At 49.3% G+C, this 21314-nt stretch overlaps 1 protein-coding gene across 2 annotated transcripts in view; it reads left to right on the top strand.

Moving 5' to 3' along the window:
- The window catches only part of PLXNA4 (plexin A4), a 414284-nt gene that overhangs the window by 177807 nt on the left and 215163 nt on the right, over nt 1-21314 (top strand). For both annotated transcript variants that reach the window (XM_053977321.1, XM_053977322.1), the window contains exon 3: nt 17590-17721. In XM_053977321.1, the coding sequence (XP_053833296.1) occupies nt 17590-17721 (132 nt within the window). The remainder of the gene's footprint in view (nt 1-17589; nt 17722-21314) is intronic.

Genomic DNA, 21314 nt, shown 5'->3' with positions numbered 1-21314 from the left:
AGTGCTAAAATCCAGTGCTGGGGGCTGCACGGTGCCAGACTCAGCCAAAAAAAAAAAAAAAAAAAAAAAAAAAAAAGGCAGGACGAGACCCCCAGACAGAGAGAGACAGCCTTTGGGGTGGTCCTGGGGCTGGCGTGGGGACAGAGGGGACAGAGGTGGCAGTGGGACAGCCACTGCAGCTGCGCCATCTGCTGCACACGTGGAGAAGCTCCGGCCGAAAAGGAGCGTTTTGGGTCGGTCGTTTCCAAAAATAATCAGCAGCCCAGCCCCAGCCCCTTGTCCTTCCCCTCCTTTTGCTCCAGATGTTGGGGCAGAGCCGCTTTTTTGCCATCTCCCGTGGACCAGGAAAACTTTTGATGCAGCTTGGGAAGGGTTGGTTTAATACCTATTAAAGAACCTTTTCACCCCTTATTTTCTGTCCTATGAGGCAGATCTGGAGAGAGAATATAAAACAAAGGAGCTCCAGGCACTTGTCAATCAGTTTTCCCCAGTGCTCTGTGCAGCATCCTCGAGGGATTGTGATGATCTCCAAACCTGGGGTTGCTCTGTTTTGTTTCAGTTCTGTGGAACTGATCTAATTTCACCACAACAAAATGCCAGAAATGTGGAAGGCTTTCCCTAGAAAGGAGATGAGGGTTTGAGAAAGAGGGAGCAAATGGCAATTCCTGTAAAAAGTCTGTTTTTCAGAGAATTCTCAGTATTGCAGGTGTTTCTAGCTGTTGCTTGGGTAAGGTCAGTGTGTACCTCAAAATGCACAGGGTTTTGCATGTTAGGTCTGCTTAACTCAAGATTCCAGTACATAATACCCCAAACTTTGGGAATATGAAACACCTGCACTATCCCACTCTGGCAGCACTTCAAGGAAAAGGAGTTGCTCCTACTTTGGAGGTTTAAGGTCCTTTTTGTTTTAGCTGCAGTCACCAGCACTCATGAATGCACTGCAGTCTCTGGTGCTACTGGTGTGGGGTAACCTTGCTGGCAGGCTGGCAGAGCTGGGAATGATCCCCTGGAGAGGAGAAGGATCCAGGGAGAGCTTCCAGCACATTCCAGGCCTTAAAGGGACTCCAGGAGAGCTGCAGAGGGACTGGGGACAAGGCCTGCAGGGACAGGACACAGGGAATGGCTTTAAACTGAAGGAGGGAGATTTAGATTAGATTAGATTAGATTAGATTAGATTAGATTAGATTAGATTAGATATTGGGAAGGAATTTCTGTCTAGGAGGGAGGTGAGGCCCTGGTAGAAGTTTTCCAGAGCAGCTGTGGCTGCCCCTGGATCCCTGGAAGTGCCCAAGGCCAGGCTGGATCAGGCTTGATGCCCCCTGGGAATGGAACTGGATGAGGTTTAAGGTCCCTCCGAACCCAAACCATTCAGTGATTCCATTATTTACTCCTCCACAAAGCTGGAGCTAATCATGGATACAACTCTTAGGAGATCCAAAAGAGATCATGGCTGCTCTTAGGAGTGATTCTGCTGAAACCCTCAGTGAAGGGGGAGGTTCAGCTCTCACACCCCTCACCTTCCAGCTCCTGTGCCAGCCCCTCTTTGGTGTGGCTGTTGTGGTGGGGGGGACCCTGCTGGGACAGAACCCGTGCAAGGACAGAGCCAGGAGAGCCGTGTGAACGAGGGAAAGAGCAGCAGGGATGAAAGGAGCAGTAATTATGCATCTCAATGCCCTCCCTCCCCAGCAGCCCTCGGCAGGTACATTTGATCCCAGAGCTTTTGTGTCCTGACTGGCACTCGCTGTATTGATGCTGAACTCCTGACCTTGCTTTGTCTCCAGCCTGACCTGATGTCAGAGTGGCTTTGGGTCGAGTTTCATTGCCCGGGTTACCCTGAGGTCCCAGAGGAAAGTGATCCCTCTGCTTGTATGAGGGACATGATCCTGCTGTCCCTCCCTGCCCACGGGAGAGAGGGGATGGCTGTGGAGACAGGAGACGCTGCCCAGGCTGTTCTTCCATCACCTTCCCATCACCAGAGGTGCAGCTGAGCTTGCTGCATGCTCTCCTCCTTGACTGACATGTTCAAAATAGTGGGAAAATATCCAGTTTGGGAACCCCAGGGACCTCAGCCAAAGCAGTGCCATGATTGTCTTAGGGAAGCCGATTTTCCCCCCAAATTCTGCTGTCCAAGTGTACCAGGGGAAGTTTAGGTTAGACATCAGGAAAAAATTCTTCACTGAAAGAGTGATTTGGCAGTGGAATCGTCTGCTCAGGGAGGTGGTGGAGTCACCTGTTGGACCCCTGGTTACTGAGAATTTGAGACTCTCTGTGCTGCCAGGCACTGACCCCCAAGAGAACACTGCATTGACCTGAGGCCGTGGAGAAGCTTCCAAAATGGAATCACAGAACTGGGATTGTGGGGGTGGAGTTTGGATAGAAGTGTGTGATATCACAGGGTGGGAAACTCAGAGTTTAAGGGTTTAGAATACAATAATAGATAGAAAGCAAGCTGGAGGTTTTGGGGCAGAGGCGGCTGCTTCTTCTTCACCTCCTTCTCCATGGCTTTGGGTGGTTTTGTGCAATTGGATAAAAAAGTCCACATTGAAGGCACGGGTGGTTGGTTATTGGGTTAAAAATGAAAATAATTGAGGTGTCATTTCTTAATTGGACAGTTTATCCTCAAAAGGCCTTGTAGAGAGAGAGATGGGGCTCCATTTTAGTTTGTTAGAGTGAAGTGCTGTAGAACTCAGGGTTTGTGAGACTGTAATGTAGATAAGAACTAATAAACATCTGAGTCTGAACAAGAAATACCATCTCATGGATTTAATCCCAGCCCTGGCACATAAGAAGCAAAGACTCTGCACAGTCACCATCCCTGGAGGTGTTTAAAAAAAGCCTGGACGTGGCACTCAGTGCCATGGCTTAGTTGATGAGGAGGTGTCAGGTCCTAGGCTGGACTGGATGATCTCAGAGGTCTTTTCCTACCCAGTTCTCTCTGTGATTCAGTGATTCTGTAACTCAGCAGTGGTGTCTGGGCTATGGCAGGGACACCCCAGCAGTGCTTGCACTTTGTCCCCACAGGCTTTCAGGCAGCTCCTGTTTGTTGGTCTCCACTGATGTGTCCCAGGGATGAGCAGCTTGCACAGAGGCAGCGAGATGTGTAGGTAAACAGCAATCCCCAGACCTTCAGAGGATGGGGGAGTCCTGCAACTCATGGCTTGCTGCTTTTAGAGCTCACACATCTCAATCTGACATCAGAAGAGTACCTGGCTGTTTTGCCTCACACAGGACATTGCTCTGCTACTGATGCAAGTTTGGGGAAAGATCTGAGGCCCAAAGGGAGCTGCAAACCTGTAAGTTGGCCCTGATGGAAGGACAGTGACACTTCTCAGCTCTGCTCGGACTCCCCTGCTGGGCTGTGGTCCTTGTGCACCACTTGGCTCAGCTGAAGCATCCCTAGAAATGGTCTGTCAGGTCCCTTTTGTGCTCAGCTTTTCCAGACTCTCTACTTCCTGCATTTCCCTACATTCCTATTTTGCCTCAAGAGGTTTTGGGCTGGATCAATGCTGCATGATGGTGTTAAGTTCATGAATACCATTCTAACCAATTTATGGGGCAACCTGGACTCCTGATCCAGGGTCTGATCCCCCAGCTCAACTGTGTGGCTCAGGGAGCCTCTCTCCCCTCCCAGGAGTCTCCTGCCTCTGGCCAAGTGGAATAATATGCCAGCACTCCCCTCTTAAATCCCTCTGGCTCTGTTAATTCTCCCTTGAACATGCCTTGTGCCTTGCCCTCTGTGCCATACAGCTCCTCAGACCTCCTAATCCTTTGGAGTGCACGTGGAGGGCTCTGCTTCCTCCACGGGGTCATCAGCTTCCCTCTCACACACCTGGCTTGGTGCTGGGTGTGCTTGGCTGGGAGGAAATCACTCCCTGCATTCCCACCTTTTGTTCCCCTCTGAATGGGGGCTTCACACTGATGGTCCTGGCTGGTGATTTACTGACATTAAAAATGGGTCTGTCACGCTGTTATTTTTAAATTCCTTTGAATTAGTTTTGGATAATTCAGTCAAGGGGTTTGAATACACTTCTGGTTAATTCTGACTGATGTACCAGGAACCCCTGTGATTAAGGGTCTGGGGATGTGTGCCATTCTTGCACTATTGGAGGCAATAATTAAAATTATACAATGATAGAGTTGTTAAGGTTGGAAAACACCTCTAAGATCATTGAGTCCAACCACTTACCCAGCTTTGCTAAGACCACCACTAAATCATGCCCCAAGGGCCACATCTACATGGAAAGGTGTCCCTGCCCATGGCAGGGGGTTGGGATGAGATGATCTTTAAGGTCACTTTCAACACAAACCAGTCTGTGATTGGAGAGGACCAACAAATTGTCTGGTGTTCCCAGAAGGAAAAAAAAAAAGCATGAGAGACATCTTTGGGTCACTAATGAGGGAGCAGTGGGAGATGAGAGGAGATCTTGGGGAGACAAAGGCCTCAGTGAGACCTTTGCTGGGGGGTTTGCTCTGGATGGAGGTTGGCCGGTGGAAGAGCTGGGACTTGCTGGGGTCAGTGCTGCTCATTTGGGGCTGGGTGGGGAGAAAGGAGGTCTGTGCTGCGGCTGGGCTGCAGGGAGTCGTGTCCTTGGTCAGGTGTCAGAGACAAAAGCAGAGGAACCTGTGGTCGACTGGGAGCATCCTTCAGTCTATGGGAGGTGAATGGAAGAGGCCTCGTCCACTGTTTCAGTGCTGGATCAGTTTTCTGGCTGCTTTCATGGAAGGGGAGAAAGGTCAAATGTGAAGTTTTGTCCCCAGATGGTGTTTCCCTTTTATCTGAGGCAATATTGGAAGATAAGCATTCGCTTTCTCTTTTTCTCTCCTCCTTCTATTTTCTATGGATAAACATAGATTATGAAGGTTAAAAAAGCTTTGAGGGATGTTTTTTTTTTATCTGATATTAAGTTCTTAATAGGTCACCTTGGCATTGAGAAGCCCAGGAGCTGAAAGAGTCAGCAATTGAATCACAATAACCTTTGCAGAGCACGGCCCTGGGACCCAGAGATATGTGGGACCTCATTATCTCAACCTTAGCCCCAGGGATGTCAGCTGACAAAAGGGGCTGGGGACAGCTTTTCTTTCAGGTTCCCCTTTCCCCTGGCCCTGGAGATAACCTGTCCCCATTTTGCTGACAGGAGTTGTTCCCAAGACACCATTCCACCCACCCACCCACCCAGCCAAACCCAGAGCTCTCAGCAAGGGAGTGAGGAAAGAGCTGTGGGTCCCAGATTTCTGTTTTCAGTGATGCACTCACAGCCCATCACTCTGCATTTCTGAAATCATTTAGCACCAGCACCTGCCACAAATATCAGTGCAAGAACGGCCAATCTCACTTGACCAGTGATATCATCTCTGGGATACGATTTTTGATTCGTTTTTTTCTTTTTTTTTTTTTTTTTTTTAGAGAAAGTGCCCAAATCCTCAGCAAAGCGGGAGCTTTGGTCTGCCTCTCTTAAGCTTGAAAGGGAAATTGCAAATGTGTCTTTCTATCTCCAAGATTGAATGTGACAGGCTGTGATTGAGTTCGCTGCCCTCGCTGACGCCTGGAGCTGCCCAGGGCACTGCACCACCCGAGGTGTGGAAATGCCCCCCTCGGGATCAGATTCCCTGGGTTATCTGCTACAGGGAGCAGGTCCTTTTGGGGGAATGCCTGTGGTCTCCACAGACTCTGCTGGGTGTGATAAGACAAGCGGCGATGGTTTTATCCCGAAGGAGGGTTGATTTAGATGAGATTTAAGGAAGTTTTTACAACTGGCTCACGTTGTACAGAGAGCTGGTGGATGCACCTTCCCTGGAATCATTCAAGGCCAGGCTGCCCGGGGCTCTGAGCAACCTGATCCAGTTGGAGATGTCCCTGGTTGCTGAACTAGGTGACCTTTAGAGGTGTCCCTTCCAACCCAAGCATTCCATGATTCTGTTTTTCTCCCATTTTAACCCAGTGCACGCGCGTGCTCATCTCTACATCACCCCTTGGGTCCCTTGGTGAGCGCATCCTCAAGCCAGGAGGATGATCCTGGAGCGCCCAGGTGCTTCTGGGTGCCTCCACACCCCCTGTTTTACCTGCCTGGATCCTCCCACCCTTTCGTGCTGCCCGCGCATCCGTGAGAATTCCCGCGTATCCACGAGAATTCCCGCGTCTACGCTCGTGCCTCCCGTTGCCAAAGGGCAGCTGGCTCCCTCTCAAGTGCCGCAGTGTGGTGAGGATCCGTGGGTGTCTCCAAGATCTCCCCGTCTGGCCACAGTCAAAGGAGCCTTTGTGGTGCTGCCCTTCACCCCCCGCCCCACGGCTCCCAACCCTCGGGGTCACCGCGTTCCCAGCGGGATGAGCTCATCCCTGCGGGAATCTGGTCCCTATAAAGGACTTGTGTTCATCATCCAGCCTGTGTTGTGGTGCATCTGTGTTCCATCCCATATTACTCCCTGCCTCGGTTTCTGAGCCGTCCCACAGAAGGGTTTGTGCTCCAGGCCAGCTGCGTTGGGATCGTTGTGTCCGGTCAGTCCTGTTCACACACACGCTGCACTTCTGGGTATTTCTGAAGGCAAAACTCTGAGTCTCTCTGGTGTTGCAACTTGTCTGAAGTATTTTTATCTACAGTTTGAGCCCTGCTGAACAGCTGCCCAGATTTTAGGGAGCATTTTGGTTTCTGCAGCTCACGAGCTGACACCCGTGCTCTCACATGTAAAAATTTAGTTTTCATACTTTTTTTTCACTATTGTTCCCTTAATCCCAATCAGAACCACTGTGACCCAAAGCATCCATTTACAGTCTCTTTATGAAGAACCAGGAGTGATAGCAATAACAGCCATGAATATTTAAAAGTTAACAAGCTCCCAAAATATTTGCCTTGTAAAAGAAATTCCACCAGTTTGGGAGAAACAGAAGCACCTGAGTTGCACTAGGATGACCTTTGAGATTATCCACTGGGATCATAAATATGAGCATTCAGCAGCAGGACCCTCTATGTGAGACCTGAACTTTACCTCTGGGAATGTCAAACAGAGAATCCTTATTTTCCATGAAGGACCTGGAGTGGCTCTGCAGAGCACCCATGGCAGGATTTTTCCCTGAGAATGACCCGTGGATGAAGAGATTGCTCTGTTGCCAGTGGGACTGAAATCCTGCAGAGCTGGGGAGGCAGACACAGAGCCTGGACGGGCTCCTGTGGTGCAGGAGCAGAGTTGTCCCACCCTTGTCCCCTCCCTGTGCTCCCACAGGATGGTCAGTGGTGGCATATCCTTCCCTGATGGAGTTTCATTTCCCCAAAGCACTCACTCAGCTGGACAGAGCTTGTAAGAGCCTGAGGCCAGAAATTTGGATGTTAAATCTGATGGCTGGAGCATTCAAATGGCCTCTTTATTTGGCCAGGCACAACTTGATGCAGACATTCTCCTTTAGAGATGCCACTGATGCCAGCATGGAGTTTCCTAGGACACACCTGCAGGTCAACACCTTGAGTACCCACCTTCATTTTCCACTGATAGAGGACAGAGCACATTTTTTCAGGCTTAAATAGATTTAATTTTAGGTTGCAGGGTTGGGGTAAGTGGAGAACAAATGTCCAGGTGATACCTTGTGAAGGCTGAGCTGGAGCAGAGGCTGGGCAGAGCTAAAGAACAAAGCAGGGGTTTATGAAAAGGATCTCCTCCATGGATCCACCTTGGGCAGCACCAGAGCCCAGCCAGGGCTGCACCCAAGAGGAACCAAAATGGTCCCAAAATGCACGAGCGCTCCCGGGGGCTCTCACTGGGATCAGCTCTGCTCCATTTGCACCTTGCAGTTCATTGTCCCATTCCAGCTTTAGCCCATGCACTCCCATCCTGCTTGTTTTTCTCTCTCTAGCCCACGCTGTTTGTGCTCCTGGGCCTGAGCTTTGGATCATTTGTCCTTGGTGCCCAGCTGGAGCAGGAATTGTTTTGTCTCCCTGCTCTGTGCAGAGAGCTGAAGCTCAGACCCACACACTAAAGCAGCTCAGAATCTGAAAAATATAAAAGCCAAACCTGAGGCACCACAGGGTCTGTGGTGGGAGCAAGTGCACTCCAAATGTCTGGGTGTAGGGTGGCCACTGGCAGCAGAGCCAGGAGCTGAGGAGAAGGAGGAGGAGGAGCAGCAGGTTTGGAGCCCTGGCACTGATCACAGTCCTTGGTGGGGACCGGACTGCAAAGGCCTCAGCCTGGTGCCATAGGTGAGTGCCAGGAGCCCAGTAATGGATTGCCTGGCAGGGCTCAGAGCTGAACACGGATGCTTGGCAGGCCATTACCTTGAAAAATGAGCTCTGCCGAGCTTGCCTTGTGTTGTTACAAACTAATGATTTGCATTGATTAGCACATGGCTCATGAGTGTCTAATTTATCAATCAGGGAGCGCCGGGGGAGCGCGTGTAAACCATGCTCTCAAAAATGATGTCATCTGTCAATGGGCTCCGGGATGTGAGAGCTGCACATACCTGACTCGCTCTCCCTGCTGAGGGAGAGGGACCTGCTCGTGTCCTTCCCTTTCCTTCTGTTTCCAGCTCTGGAGCTGTTCCACTTTGGGCTGAGCCCTGCAGTTCAGGTACAGCCTGACTGGACACACTTCAAGCTGTAATTGTTAATTTTTATGGTGCTGGGAGCAATAGTCAAGAAACCCACTGTGTTAGGTGATGTCCAAGCCCAGAATGAAGGGCTTGGACAGAAGGTCATTCTTTCACTTTGTCTAATTTAATTCATAACTCCATTGCAGCTAGGAGTATGTCTTGCAATAAATGTTAGTGGGGATCCACAGTGGGATGGGACAGCAGTCCTGTGCTGTGGGCTGGAAAAAAGGGGATCTCTATCAGCGAGGAATTTGTCTTTGGGCTTGAAGGACCCTCTGGCCCAAACCAGGTAGATTTAAGCTGACAAAGGGTAGATTTAGTTTGGATATTAAGGAGAAATTCTTCCCTGTGAAGGTGGGCAGGCCCTGTCCCAGGGTGCCCAGAGAAGCTATGGCTGCCCCTGGATCCCTGGAAATGTCCAAGGCCAGGTTGGACAGGTCTTGGAGCAGCCTGGGATGGTGGAAGGGTGGAATGAGATGAGCTTTAAGATCCCTTCCAACCCAAACCACTCAATGATTCCACGATTCCAGTGGATCCCACTGTGCTGGGTCTGTGTGACAGTGACCCACCATGAAGTCACAACACCCAGTAGCTCTGTCAAGGCTCGGTGACCCACGTGTCTCCAGAAAACAAAGCAGATGCCCACCAACATCTTGTCCCACGTTTCTCTTGGGCCTCCTGAAGCAGGAGCCCTGCTCTGCCCTCTGTGCTGTGCTGGCTCTGCAGGGCTGATCTCCTATCCAGCAGCCAGGCACAGCTGTGTTTGACCCAATTTTCCAGGATTACACGAGAGGTCAGTGGGTGACTCCTGTGCAGGGATTAAACCCTGTGGCCTGCCCAGTGAAGCCCCTGTGCCCCCTGGCCGAGGGTGTGCGGGGTGGGGATTACACTGCAGTGCCTGCAGATGATCAGGATTAGCCAGCAGTTATTCTGGGAAAGCTGTCCTCTTCAAAACCTTGCATTGCTGCTGGGAGAAAAGGCCCTGGGAATTGTGTGGCTGGAGAAGTGTGGAAGAACCATTCTCCCTGGCTGCTGCTGTGCTGCAGGTGTAACAAATAACCCTCATTTGCTGATGACGAGCTTTGTTCTGTGAGATTGGATTTGATGATTTTGGAGGTCTTTTCCAGCCTTAATGACTCTGTGATTCTGTCACATGAGACCTCCTGGACAAAGGAAATACAAACCAGGAACCTGATGGGATTGCAAGGCCAACCTGCTTTGCTGTCCCTTCTGTTTTGTGGTGTGCACTCAGGTGCACCTACATTTTGGGAGAGTGACTTTTACTGGGTGATAGAGAAAGGACAAAGAGGAACCCTTTTAAATTACAAGAGGAGAGATTAAGATTAGATATTAGAAAGAAATTCTTCTCTGTGAGGGTGGGCAGGCCCTGGCACAGGTTGCTCAGAGAAGTGGAGTGCCCTGGATCCCTGGAAATGTCCAAGGCCAGGCTGGATGGGGCTTGGAGCACCCTGGGACAGTGGAAGGTGTCCCTGCCATGGCAGGGAGGAAACTGGATTTTCTTTAAGGTAACTTCCCACCCAAACCACTCTACGATTCCATGACTGTCCTGTCCAGATCAGCTCTCCCCTCTGCTCAGAGTGGCTCCTATTGTGACACTTTGGGTTCTGGAGAGCACTGAGAGCAGGGGCTTCAAGAACACTTTAAACACCAGTTTTTCCTGGTGTCCACATGGCTGGAGGTGCTCTGAGATCTGTGTTTGGATGGGCTGGCACGGTCCAGGCAAGCAGCACTTTAAAACATGTGTACAGGGAGAAGAGAGAGGGCTGCTGGCTGCTGACTTAGGCAGGAGTTAAGGGCACCTCATGCCTTGCTTTTTCAATTAGTGTTTCTAGAGGCCTTTAGGATAGACAGGGCTATTGAAATGCCATGTTTTATTAGGAATTGATCTCCTGTTAATAGGCTTTAGGCAAATTAGAACGGATTATTTTACTGGAAAACGGAGGGAAATGGGCAGAACATGGAGTGTCACCAGCCCCTTCCCTGTCTTTGCTGAGATCAATAGAGCTCCAAATCAATGGAAAAGCAGGAATAGGTGATCATCAGAAGGGCCTGACATGAGCTCATACACTGCCTGCTGTGTCCTTTCTCCCTCTCCAGCAGTCCTGGCACCCTCTGGGGAACATTAGGTTCATAAAACAGGGAGGAACTGCTATTGGAAAAGCAATGAAGTATTAGTGGCCCCTGTGCAGTCGTAAGGCTCTGGCTGGGCCCTTCTCAGAGCAGCTTGGATTGATGTGCTGGGCTCCAGGGCTGCTTGGATCTCCTGGAAATGGTGTTTGCAGATCCTTAATCCAATAGTGAGAAATGATGATGGTGATTTCAGTGAGATGCCCTGCAAGAAGGAGAGGCAGGGATAGCAAAGGAAGGATGCCTCAGGGGATGGGGAGGACAAAAAGTCCTCCCACCTCTTGCTTTCCCTGCCCAAAACATTTTCCCTACTTTCCAAGGCAGTACCACAGTCACGGTTGCTCCCTCGCACCCAGGCAGAGGTAGCAGGGCCTGATTCCATGACCTGAAGGATTTTCCCTTTGAAATCCACCCTTGCAATCTTCCTGGCAGCCGTTTAATCCCCTCCCCTGGGAACTGGGGCAATTTCATGGCCAAAATAAGCCACCAGCGTGACTTGAGCGAGAGCTGCTGGAGCGGCGGCTGGGAGCGCTGGGGCAGGAGATGATGAATTCCCTGGAACTTCATCAGCCCAGGGGCTGCTGACGCTGCACAAAAGCAGAGTGGTGGGGAGGGACGGCTTGGCCGAGTGTGCCATGGTTCACCAAGCTCCTCTTCTGCTTAGTTATTCATTTAATTGTTTGTAATGACTCTCATCCACCCAGCGTCTGCTCCTGCTGCCCGCCTGGCCGGTCATCGTGGTCCTGCTCCCCACCACGCTCCCAGCAGCCCTGGATGGCTTTCAAGTGCTTTTATACAGAGATATTAATTGAAGGGGACCTTATTTTAACTCTGGTGGGCCAGGAATGATGCTCTTGGGCAGGAGGTGATGGTTTTAGAGAGTAGGAAACAGCTGAGCCCAGTTGGCACAGTGGAAATAATCCTTTTTTTTATTTTCCTGCCAGAGACCAGTCCAAGCTGCTTGGACAAATAAAATAGAAGTGAGGTTGTAGCAGAAGATTGGGTTAGGAGTGTGTTTCTGAAGTGAGTCTGAAGATAATTTTGAAAAGACGCTTTGCACTAGATCAGGTTCCAAGCCCCATCCAGCCTGGCCTTGATCACTTCCAAGGATGGGCCATAAAAAACCTCTCTGAACAACCTGTGCCAGTGCCTTTTTCTTGAATAAACCAAAACTGGATGAAGTTAACATGCTCCAAACACTGATTCAGTCTGCGGGATCAGGCTTTGATGGGCCTGGAGTAAAGCTCCTGAAGTACATCTGTGTGGATGGATTTTAGCAGGAAATATCACTTTATAGGAAAGAATAGAGGTGCTAACAGAGGTATGTGGCCCTCTCTGGAAGGCAGGTGTTTCTGCTGCTCTGCTGAGCTTAAAGATATTTTCTTTTTTTGCCACAATTGTGATTTATCTTCCAGCAAAGGCACCAAGTGCTTGCTACCACCAATTCCTTTTGTCCCCCAATCCCACTGCTCTTTCCTTGACAATTTTGAGTCCATCCCCATGATTTGGAGAGGCTTATTGTGTCCCTCTCTTTGATAACTGTGTGATACCAACCTCTGTGTCACTCTTAGAAGTGTGAGTGAGGCATCTGTCACCAACTTGCTGGGGAAACTGTCCTCGAGCATCAGCCTCCCGTGGATCCCTCAGCAGCTGGGGAGGCCCAGATAACGCTGAAAAACCACCAGCCAAGTGATGGAAGGTATCTTTTGCCTTCTTTCATCTACCAGACCCTAAGACTGCTTGCCAAAATGCCTGTGGGCGTAGCCATGGCCAGGGTGAGCACTCAGAAAAGGCCAGAGCCTGTGTCTTTAAAGATTAATAGTGCTGTTTGCTCATTAAGGAGATCATTTTGAAGTCAGCGCTAGCCAGAACGTTCGAGTGCAAGCATCTGTTTGCTACTGGGAGAGGATATTTATTGTCTGATACTTCAATGGATGTAAATAAACAGCCAGCCCTAGATAATGTTCAGACAAACAAACAAACAGCTGCCAGAATGAGTCCCTTGGTAGTTGACCTTCGGGAAGCATCATGCTGATGTTTTAATAGCAGCCGGCTCTGCAGAGCCAAGCCCAGCGAGTGAAGCCTTCCAGGAAGAAGCAGGATTAATGTGCAGCCTGAGAGTGCTGGGCCCTGGGAGCTCCCACAGGTGTTGGGTTAAAGGAGGACAAGGGAGCTGAACTGAGCTGAGCATCTGCAGCTCTGAGTGGTGTGCATGTCCAGGACAGACATTCAGGGAGTGGGAGCAGGTGGATGATCCTGTTGTGGAGGTGCTGGATGTGCTTGTGGACTGTGGGTTGTGGTGGACTGAGCATTTTGAGGCTCACACGTGGTCCTGGAGTTCCCTCTGTCACTTGTTGTCCCCCTCCCTCTTGCTGTGCAGAGGAGCTCATGGTTCACAGGCAGCTCCCGGAAGCGATCCCAACTGGACTGCTAGCCAGGTTCTCATCCCACAGCCCTCAAAAAACATCTTGAATATGGGAATGCCCATCATTCAGTCAGAAGAAAACTTTGTCCATGCCAGCACCCCAGCTCCAAGTGGGGCTTGGGGCTGATGCCAGCAGAGAAGAGCAGGAACAGAGGGAAAGGGTGGTACATTCTTCTAATTCCCTGCTGCTGGAAATTTGGGGAGCTTTCCAAGCAGAGATTGTGCCTGACTTTAGTCGTGATCACCTGCAGTCTTTGATGAGAATCTTCCCATTTTTCCTTCACAGACTCTTCTTTGATTTCTTTCACCAACCCAAGTGCCCTGGTTCTAGCAGGAGCCTTGGAGCCAGGAATAAATCTCTAAGAGAAAGTGCAGTTGTGTTGTCTGATGCTCAGGTCTGTGAAGAATGTGCAGGGAGGGTGGAGATCCTCAGGGCTCTGTGCCTGGGGTCCAACATAAGAAAGACAGGGTTTAAGACAGGTAAAGGGATGGTTGGAGGTGGTGGCTAGACTTTTGGCTGGAGTCTCCAATAATCACCTCACTGCTGGCACAGGGCTCACACAGGCTGTGGGTTGGTGTCTTCCAGATTTTCTGGCCTTTTTCTGGATTTTCCTATTGAAGGAAAATCCTATCCCCCTGCACAGGGAATAACGTGCTCTGACTCCATGTTGCAGAAGGTTGAATAAATTGTTTTTATTAAGTTAAATTATACTACATTAATACTATACTATACTAGAACTATATCATACTAAAAAGATACTAAAGAAAAACCTGTGACTGTCTCGAGGCAGTCACGACACAGCTTTGACCCAACTGACCAATCAATCCAAACAACCATCACCAGTGTCCAATTAACAAATCACTCTTTGGTAAACAATCTCCATAACACATTCTACCCGTGCCAAACAACAGGAGCAGCCAATAGAGATAAGAATTGTTTTCTTCTTTCTCTGAGTTTCCTCATTACATCTCACAACTTCCCAGGAAAAAATCCTGGGAGAGAGAATCATGTCTCTCTGTTCAGAGAATGTGAACACCTCATTTTCCTTTTTATTAGCTACTAGGTTTAACTGGAGAGAGGGGTTTCTGCACTTGGAGCTGTTGGGCTGTGGGTGTGTGAGCACACGTGTGTGTGTTTGCACATGTACAGTACAACGAGCCCTGTCCCTCCTGCCCTCCCTCCCCCTCTGCAAAATAATGACTTTTCAGGCTATTAGGCCAGCAATAGCTGTTAAATCACTTCCGAGTAGCTCTGTATTCCTGGTGTGAAGCCTCTGCAATCTTTTACCTGCACCAAATGCACATGGGAGATCCCTGGGGGCTGTGCCTCCTGTCTCCATGGTTTGTTAACTCCAGCCGGCTGTTCCTCCGGCCTGCCTCTTCCATCTCTGAGCTCTTTCTCCTCTAATGGGGCCTGGCAAAGGCTGAGGACAGTGACTGAGCCCTGGGGTGATAATTGGCTGCTTACATATCTGGCAGCCTGCAGATCTGACCATGGTGGTGCTGGAGAATCAAGGTCAGAGCAGCGGAGATGTGAGGTTTGTTTAGCACAGGGATCAGCAGAGAGTGAGGATGCTGCGATGGGAATGAGAAGCCACGAGGGACTGGGGCAGAGGCAGAGTGGAGACAGCAGACTAAGCTCCCTGACTGCTCCCTGAGAGGGAGAACTTGGAGCTGGAAAGCCTCAGAAGGAAAGAGGAAAGCCTCCTGCTGTGGGGGTATTTGATGTGCTTGGAGCAGAGCCCCAACAGGGCTCTCTCCCTGCTCCTCAGCCTGCAGTCCTTCCTGCCTCCTTCCTTTCCCCTGCCTGTCCTAAGGGGAATGACTCAGCCCGAGCCTGTTGGCATCTTTGTCCTTGACCCCATGGGTGATTTACATCAGGGTCCACTTTCAAGAAGGAAAACTCAGAGGAGCTGAATTTCCCTGTGAAGGACCACGGACATGAGCGAGCCCCCCCTGCTCCCAGGCAGCCAGAGCTGGTGGGAATCAGGGATGTTCAGTGCTGGGCTTCAGACCCTGAATTCTTTGTGTTTCAGGGATGTTCAGACCCTGAATTCTTTGTGTTTCAGGTGTGTTCAGTGCTGGGCTTCAGACTCTGAATTCTTTGTGTTTCAGTGATGTTCAATGCTGGGCTTCAGACCCTGAATTCTTTGTGTTTCAGGGATGTTCAGTGTTGGGCTTTAGGCCCTGAATTCTTTGTGTTTCAGGGTTGTTCGGTGCTTGGCTTCAGACTCTGAATTCTTTGTGTTTCAGTGATGTTCAGTGATGTTCAGACCCTGAATTCTTTGTGTTTCAGGGATGCTCAGTGCTGGGCTTCAGACTCTAAATTCTTTGTCTTTCAGGGATGTTCAGACTCTGAATTCTTTGTGCTTCAGGGATGTTCAGTGCTGGGCTTTAGGTCCTGAATTCTTTGTGTTTCAGTGATGTTCAGTGCTGGGATGCAGTCCCTGACCCCTTGGTGCACCAGGGATGCTCAGTGCTGGGCTTCAGGCCCCGACCTCTCTGTGTGCTGATGCTGGACGTGTGTTGCTATCATCAGCAGCTCCATCAAGATGACAAATTAACTGCAAATCCTCCCGTGTCATTGGAGCAGCCCAGCAGCCAAGGCCTGCACGTGCTCCCACTTGCGAGGAGTCTGATGGACAACACTTAAGATCTGAGCATCCCTGAGCACCCTCCACACCCTTTGCTGGCACAGAGAGCCCCTCTAACTCCTCTCTGCTTCATTTTCCTTATCTTTCCTGGGGAAATAATATTCCTTTGTTGTCCCACAGCAGGTGAGTACATCAAGGAAGGACAAAGATAACAATCTGTGTATCATTGCTCTTTTACTCATACAGACTTTCCAGAGCCTTTATCATTCCCTCTCTTCCCTTCTCTTTGACTTTCCAATACAGAAGATGATTCAGGCTCAGTTTCTTGGCTGAGAGGTTGATACAGAAGGAACAAGCTCAAGGACTGTGCCAGGGAATAGTGGGAACAGGTCTTGACACCATAAGTTCTCCACAGCTTGTTATTTCCTTTGGATGGGAAGGGTGCTTTTTGCTCAGCTATCCAACTGCAGACTGGGAATCTTTGGTCAGGAAGGAATGGAGATTACAATGTGGGGCATGCTGAAGATCTCCTACAACTTTGTTTATCTTAGGGAAAGGTACCGTGGTGTTTGTGTTGCTGCGGCATAGAAAATTTTCAGGAAGTGAAAGGCAACACATGGGAAACAGGGAGATAAGGAATGTAGATGCACCTCTGAAGCACGACTGTGGGGTTTGCTGCTGTACAGAGCCTCACAAGGTTCAGGAGAACTCCTGAGAACAGCTATTTTATCATGATTTGCTCTATATTGAAAGGGATTGCAAACCTTCTCCAGCTGCTTCTGAGCCCAGACTCTATAAATTGTTTTTAAGCAGGTAAAGAAAAGTCTGTTGTTTTCTGCATTTTCTTCTGCATCACTGGATCATTGTCAGGGACAGACTGGGACTGTGTGTCTGGTTCCTCCTCATAATCCCAGTTATTGATGTCCCTAAGTGACACCCTGTTATGAGATGTGTCTGGAATCATAAGGTGCCACATTGGTGCAGGACTGATTTCAATACCTGATACATGTAATCAGCAAGAGAAATAGTCTGTGTTGCACTGAACACTCTGCAATAATAAATTGCCCCATGGAACATTAGCAATAAGAGCAATAATATTATCTGAGTAGCATTCAAGTGAGTCAGTCCTGCAGATTTGTGTGGTTTTTTTTATCTTCTGCTCATCACCACCACAGATCCTTCCCTCGTTGCCATCATTTTGAGCGTGGTAGATTTGTCCAGGCGGTGACAGGAGCACAGTGACAGTGCCAGATAAAAGCCAGCAGGCTCTGCATTGTTCTTACAGTGCTCTTGTGTTGATGGGACCAGCAGATGTGATGAAATCTGCTTCGTCCTTTTGGTGAGGAGGCTGGGGAAAGTTCATTTTCTGTTGACAGTGGTTGCTGTCCTAAAGACCTGGGGCACAACACATTTGTCCAGTGATTATTTTGTATAGATATAATAGATAATATATCTATATATATAAAATATATATTATAATATAATAGATATATGTATATAATATACATGATGTGTATATAAAATATATAATAAATTACATATATATAAGATTTTGTATATATATTATAAATAGATACATATTACAGTGAGGGTGGTAAGAGAGAAGGTTTCCCAGAGAAGCTGTGGCTGCCCCTGGATCCCTGGAAGTGTTCAAGGCCAGGTTGGACAGGGCTTGGAGCACCCTGGGACAGTGGAAGGTGTCCCTGCCCATGGCAGGGGGGCTTGGAATGAGACAGTCTTTAAGGTTCATTTCCACACAAACCATTCTGTGGTCCTGTAATTATTTGTTTTCAGTGAAAGGAGGGCAAAGAACCTCATGTTCTCCCTCTGCTCTTGTTGTTGCTGCACAGATCCGTGTGGATGGCACCACCAAGAACACGCTGGAGTACGAGATCGTGCAGGTGGTGGACTCTGGCCCCATCCTCCGGGACATGGCCTTCTCCGTGGACCACGAACACCTCTACATCATGTCTGAGAAGCAGGTAAGGAACTCCAGCAGCCCGTGGTGCTTTATAGACCTTTCAGCTCCTCCATGCTGTGCACATCAGGGCTGCTTGTGAATTCTGCACGTTTCCTACAAGGATGTGCTCCGTTGTCAACCTCAGGGTTTTTATGCTCATAAACCCATGGCATTTATATACTTTTGCAATATTGAGGGGCCAGGGACACAGAACTCAGGGGGCAGGAACCATCCCCAGAGTTGCTTTGTCCTGCTGGCTGCTGGACAAGGAGTTGCTGCTGCATTGTTCTCCACCCCCACCCAAACTGTGGCTGCATCTGCCACAGACACAGGAAGGTGTAGAGGCAAATCACTGAATGGTTTGTCTCTAACTGGAGTTTTTGGAGAGGTTGGAGCCTCTTTGGGACACTGGGCAAGAGCGTAGGATGCTGCCAGCCAGGCTGCAGGCCAAGTTTAGTGTGGTGCTCCTGTTGTGTTGTCAGCATTGTGATTGAAAATGCTGGCAGCCAGATCCCAGGGAAGGACCAGTCTGGGCATGGAATCCTGGCTGATTTCAGTGGAATTCTTGGCCTTGGGAAGTTTGCTACCTGGGGAGGGGGTAGGAGGAGGAGCTACTTTGGAAAATGCACTGTTTATACTTAGTCCTGTGGGTGGCAGGGTTACCTGAGCTATCATACCTGGCTGATTCACAGATGCTCATGAGGAGCTTTAAATCCACAAAAAGAATGGGAGCAATGAGGGATTCTGGTAGGGTGATGGCAGTTGCCCTGCAGTGGAAGCCAGCAGTCTGAGTGGGACATGTTCACCCATACATATTCAATGATTTATTAAACAAGCATTACTGGTTATATTTTTAATCTACAAGTGTCATTTCTTCCTCCTGCACCACTTAAAATAAAGTGGTTCGTGATGCTTCCAACCACTTCCCTCTACTGTACATATTAATACCTAAAATTTGGTGTGGGGAGGGGAGCAACTCTGTGAATTCCTCCTGATTAAAGAGGCTGAGAGATACCATAACTCAGGAGAAAGGACACGATGACAGAGCTGGGATTCCTTCTTATCTGCTCCATGCTGGCCAAGGATGGGATTTCACTTCCAGTCCTGAAGTGAAAACAGTTCCAGTCTCTTTTTGGGATGGGGTGAGGAGCTGGAGGCAGGTGATGCCCGAACTCCTGCAAGACTTTGAGCATGACACCATTCCTTTTCCTCATGCTTTCACTCTCTGGGCTTTTTCTTTTTCCTTTTGCACAGAATAGGGCTCCTTGAGGGCCGAAGCCCTGGAGCAGAACAATGAATGCGCCAATAACCAACCCAGGGTTTTCGGGTTTGCTCAGTGTCCTCTGTGTGCAGGCCCATCTGAGGTCACCTCAGACACCACTGCTGCCTTTGCACAGCCCTTCAGATTTACAGAGACTCCCAGGAGCTGTCTCAAACCTCTGGGGCAAAGGGCAGTGGGGCAGCAACCTTCATTCCCTCACATCCTTAAATGGATGCAAGAGGAACAGTTAGTTTTTCCTCCAGAGACTTCCAAAAGCTTATTCTTGCTGGCCCATTGACTACCTGCACTTCCCTGACCATCCCAGCATGAGCAGGTTCATTTTGGGCTTGGCTGTTCCAAAGCACGAGTCGAAGCTGGTGACCCCAAGCCCTGTAGAGAGCTCGGAGCTCTGTGATTTATCAATCATCTCCTCCCACCCATCTTTGACGCCCATGGGTGTCTCTGTGAGAGAGGCTGGTGAAAAAGGCAGGGAGTGTTGTTATTTAAAATCTGATGTGAGCCTGTGAAACACTCAGCACTACATCAGCCCTTGCCCAAATCTGATTTTATCTGAGGCAGGCGATGTGAGTGACAGCGCTGCCATCTCAGCAGTGCAGTCACTACCTGTGTGCTCATGACAAAACACGCTTTAATGCTTGAATAAATTAACATTTGTAGAGCCTCAGCGAGTGGGTGCAGGGGTTTGACTTTGCTGGAGGCAGGATTATGAAGAGGCTGCCCTTGGGGAGCAAATATCCCACCCACTCTACAAGCCATGTACAGATCTTTTACAAAAGGGTGAAGATCTGACTTATCAGAGGTTTTCACTGCCCTCAGTGGTATTGGGAGATCCGTGGAGATGAGGTGCAGGGGGGGTGATGACTTAACCTGACCTTTTTAAAGATAGACAGGCACCAGGGCTTGTGACATCCCTGGGGAAGGAGGAGGTTTCTCCTTGGGGCTTTTTTTTCCTCGGCTCAGCCCTGTCTGTGCCCCAGAGATAAGAGGGGTTCTGTTATTACCTGTGCAGTTATTAAAAGCTGTTTTCATAGAATCCTAAAATCATTAAAGTTGGAAAAGGCCTCTAAGATCAAGTCCAACCTTTGACCAAACACTGCTCACTGAGCCGTATAATGAAGTGCCGCTTCTACTTGTGTTTTGAACGCCTCCAGAGATGGTGACCCCACCACTGCCTTGGGCAGCCTCTTCCAATGCTTAACCTCTCTTTCACTGATGCATTTTTTCCCTAATATCCAACCTGAGCCTCCCCTGGTGCACCTTGAGGCCATTTGCTCTTGTCCTGTGGGTGGCTGCCTAGGAGAAGACAGACCCCCACCTCACGACAACTTCTTTTCAGGGAGCTGTGAGGAGCAATGAGGTCCTCACTGACCCTCCTTTTCTCCAGGCTAAACAGCTCCAGCTCTCTCAGCCACTCCTCACAGGACTCATGCTCCAAACCTTGTGATTTTACCAGACTTGGCTCCACCTCTCACCAGCCCCCCACAAGAATGGAAGCCCCTGTGATAAAGGAAATTTCTCCAGCTTGTCCCTGTCTGACTACAGCTCTGGACATCCCATCAAGGCACCCTTTAACTTGGAACACCTGAAAAAAAGCTGTCACTGTAAATCTGGGAGCAAGGAACATCTTTCTCATGCTGCCAAAATAATCCCCTGGCCTTTTGGAGGTCAACTTCTGCATGGGAGGGGTTTCCCCAGTGAACTTGGGGGTCCTTGGTTTGCACATGGGGGTTTTCCTCTGGAGCTGAACTCCCTGGGCTCCAAGGGAGATGGAACCCAGCTCAGCCTTGTGGTCTGTGGCTGAAACAAGCCCTGCCTTGCAGCTCCTCTGGGCACTGAGAGGTGACAAGCAGTATTGTAAATGCAGGTGAAGCTGGTGGGAAGAAATGCTGATGTCTGACTCCAGCTCAGAAGGCTGAATGGTTTCTTTATTATAACTATGCTATAATCCATTAATATACTATTTAAAGGAGATACTAAAACTACAAACCTACTTGTTCTAACTACCACATCTAACTCACAACTCTGACCCTCTCTGGAGAGTCCAGCCACAGGTGGGTTGGATTGGCCACCAGGCTCAAACAATCCTCACCAGAATCCAATCAAGCAATCAGCCCAGGTAAACAATTCTCCAAACACATTCCACATGGGAAAAACAAGGAGCAGAAATAGAAATTGTTCTCTCTTTCTTCTCTCTGTGCTCCTCTATGAAAAATCCTGAAAGAGAGAAGAATGTGCCTGCGACAAAGCAGCACTTGCCCACTCAGTCAGATGTGCAATGCTCTGAGGAGCAGAATGCAAGAGCTTTTCACCATTATCTGGAAATACATATTTTA

This window comes from Vidua macroura, chromosome 5, assembly GCF_024509145.1.
Source record: "Vidua macroura isolate BioBank_ID:100142 chromosome 5, ASM2450914v1, whole genome shotgun sequence".
NCBI classification, from domain to species: Eukaryota; Metazoa; Chordata; class Aves; order Passeriformes; family Viduidae; genus Vidua; species Vidua macroura.
This window is presented reverse-complemented; position numbering and strand designations above follow the sequence as displayed.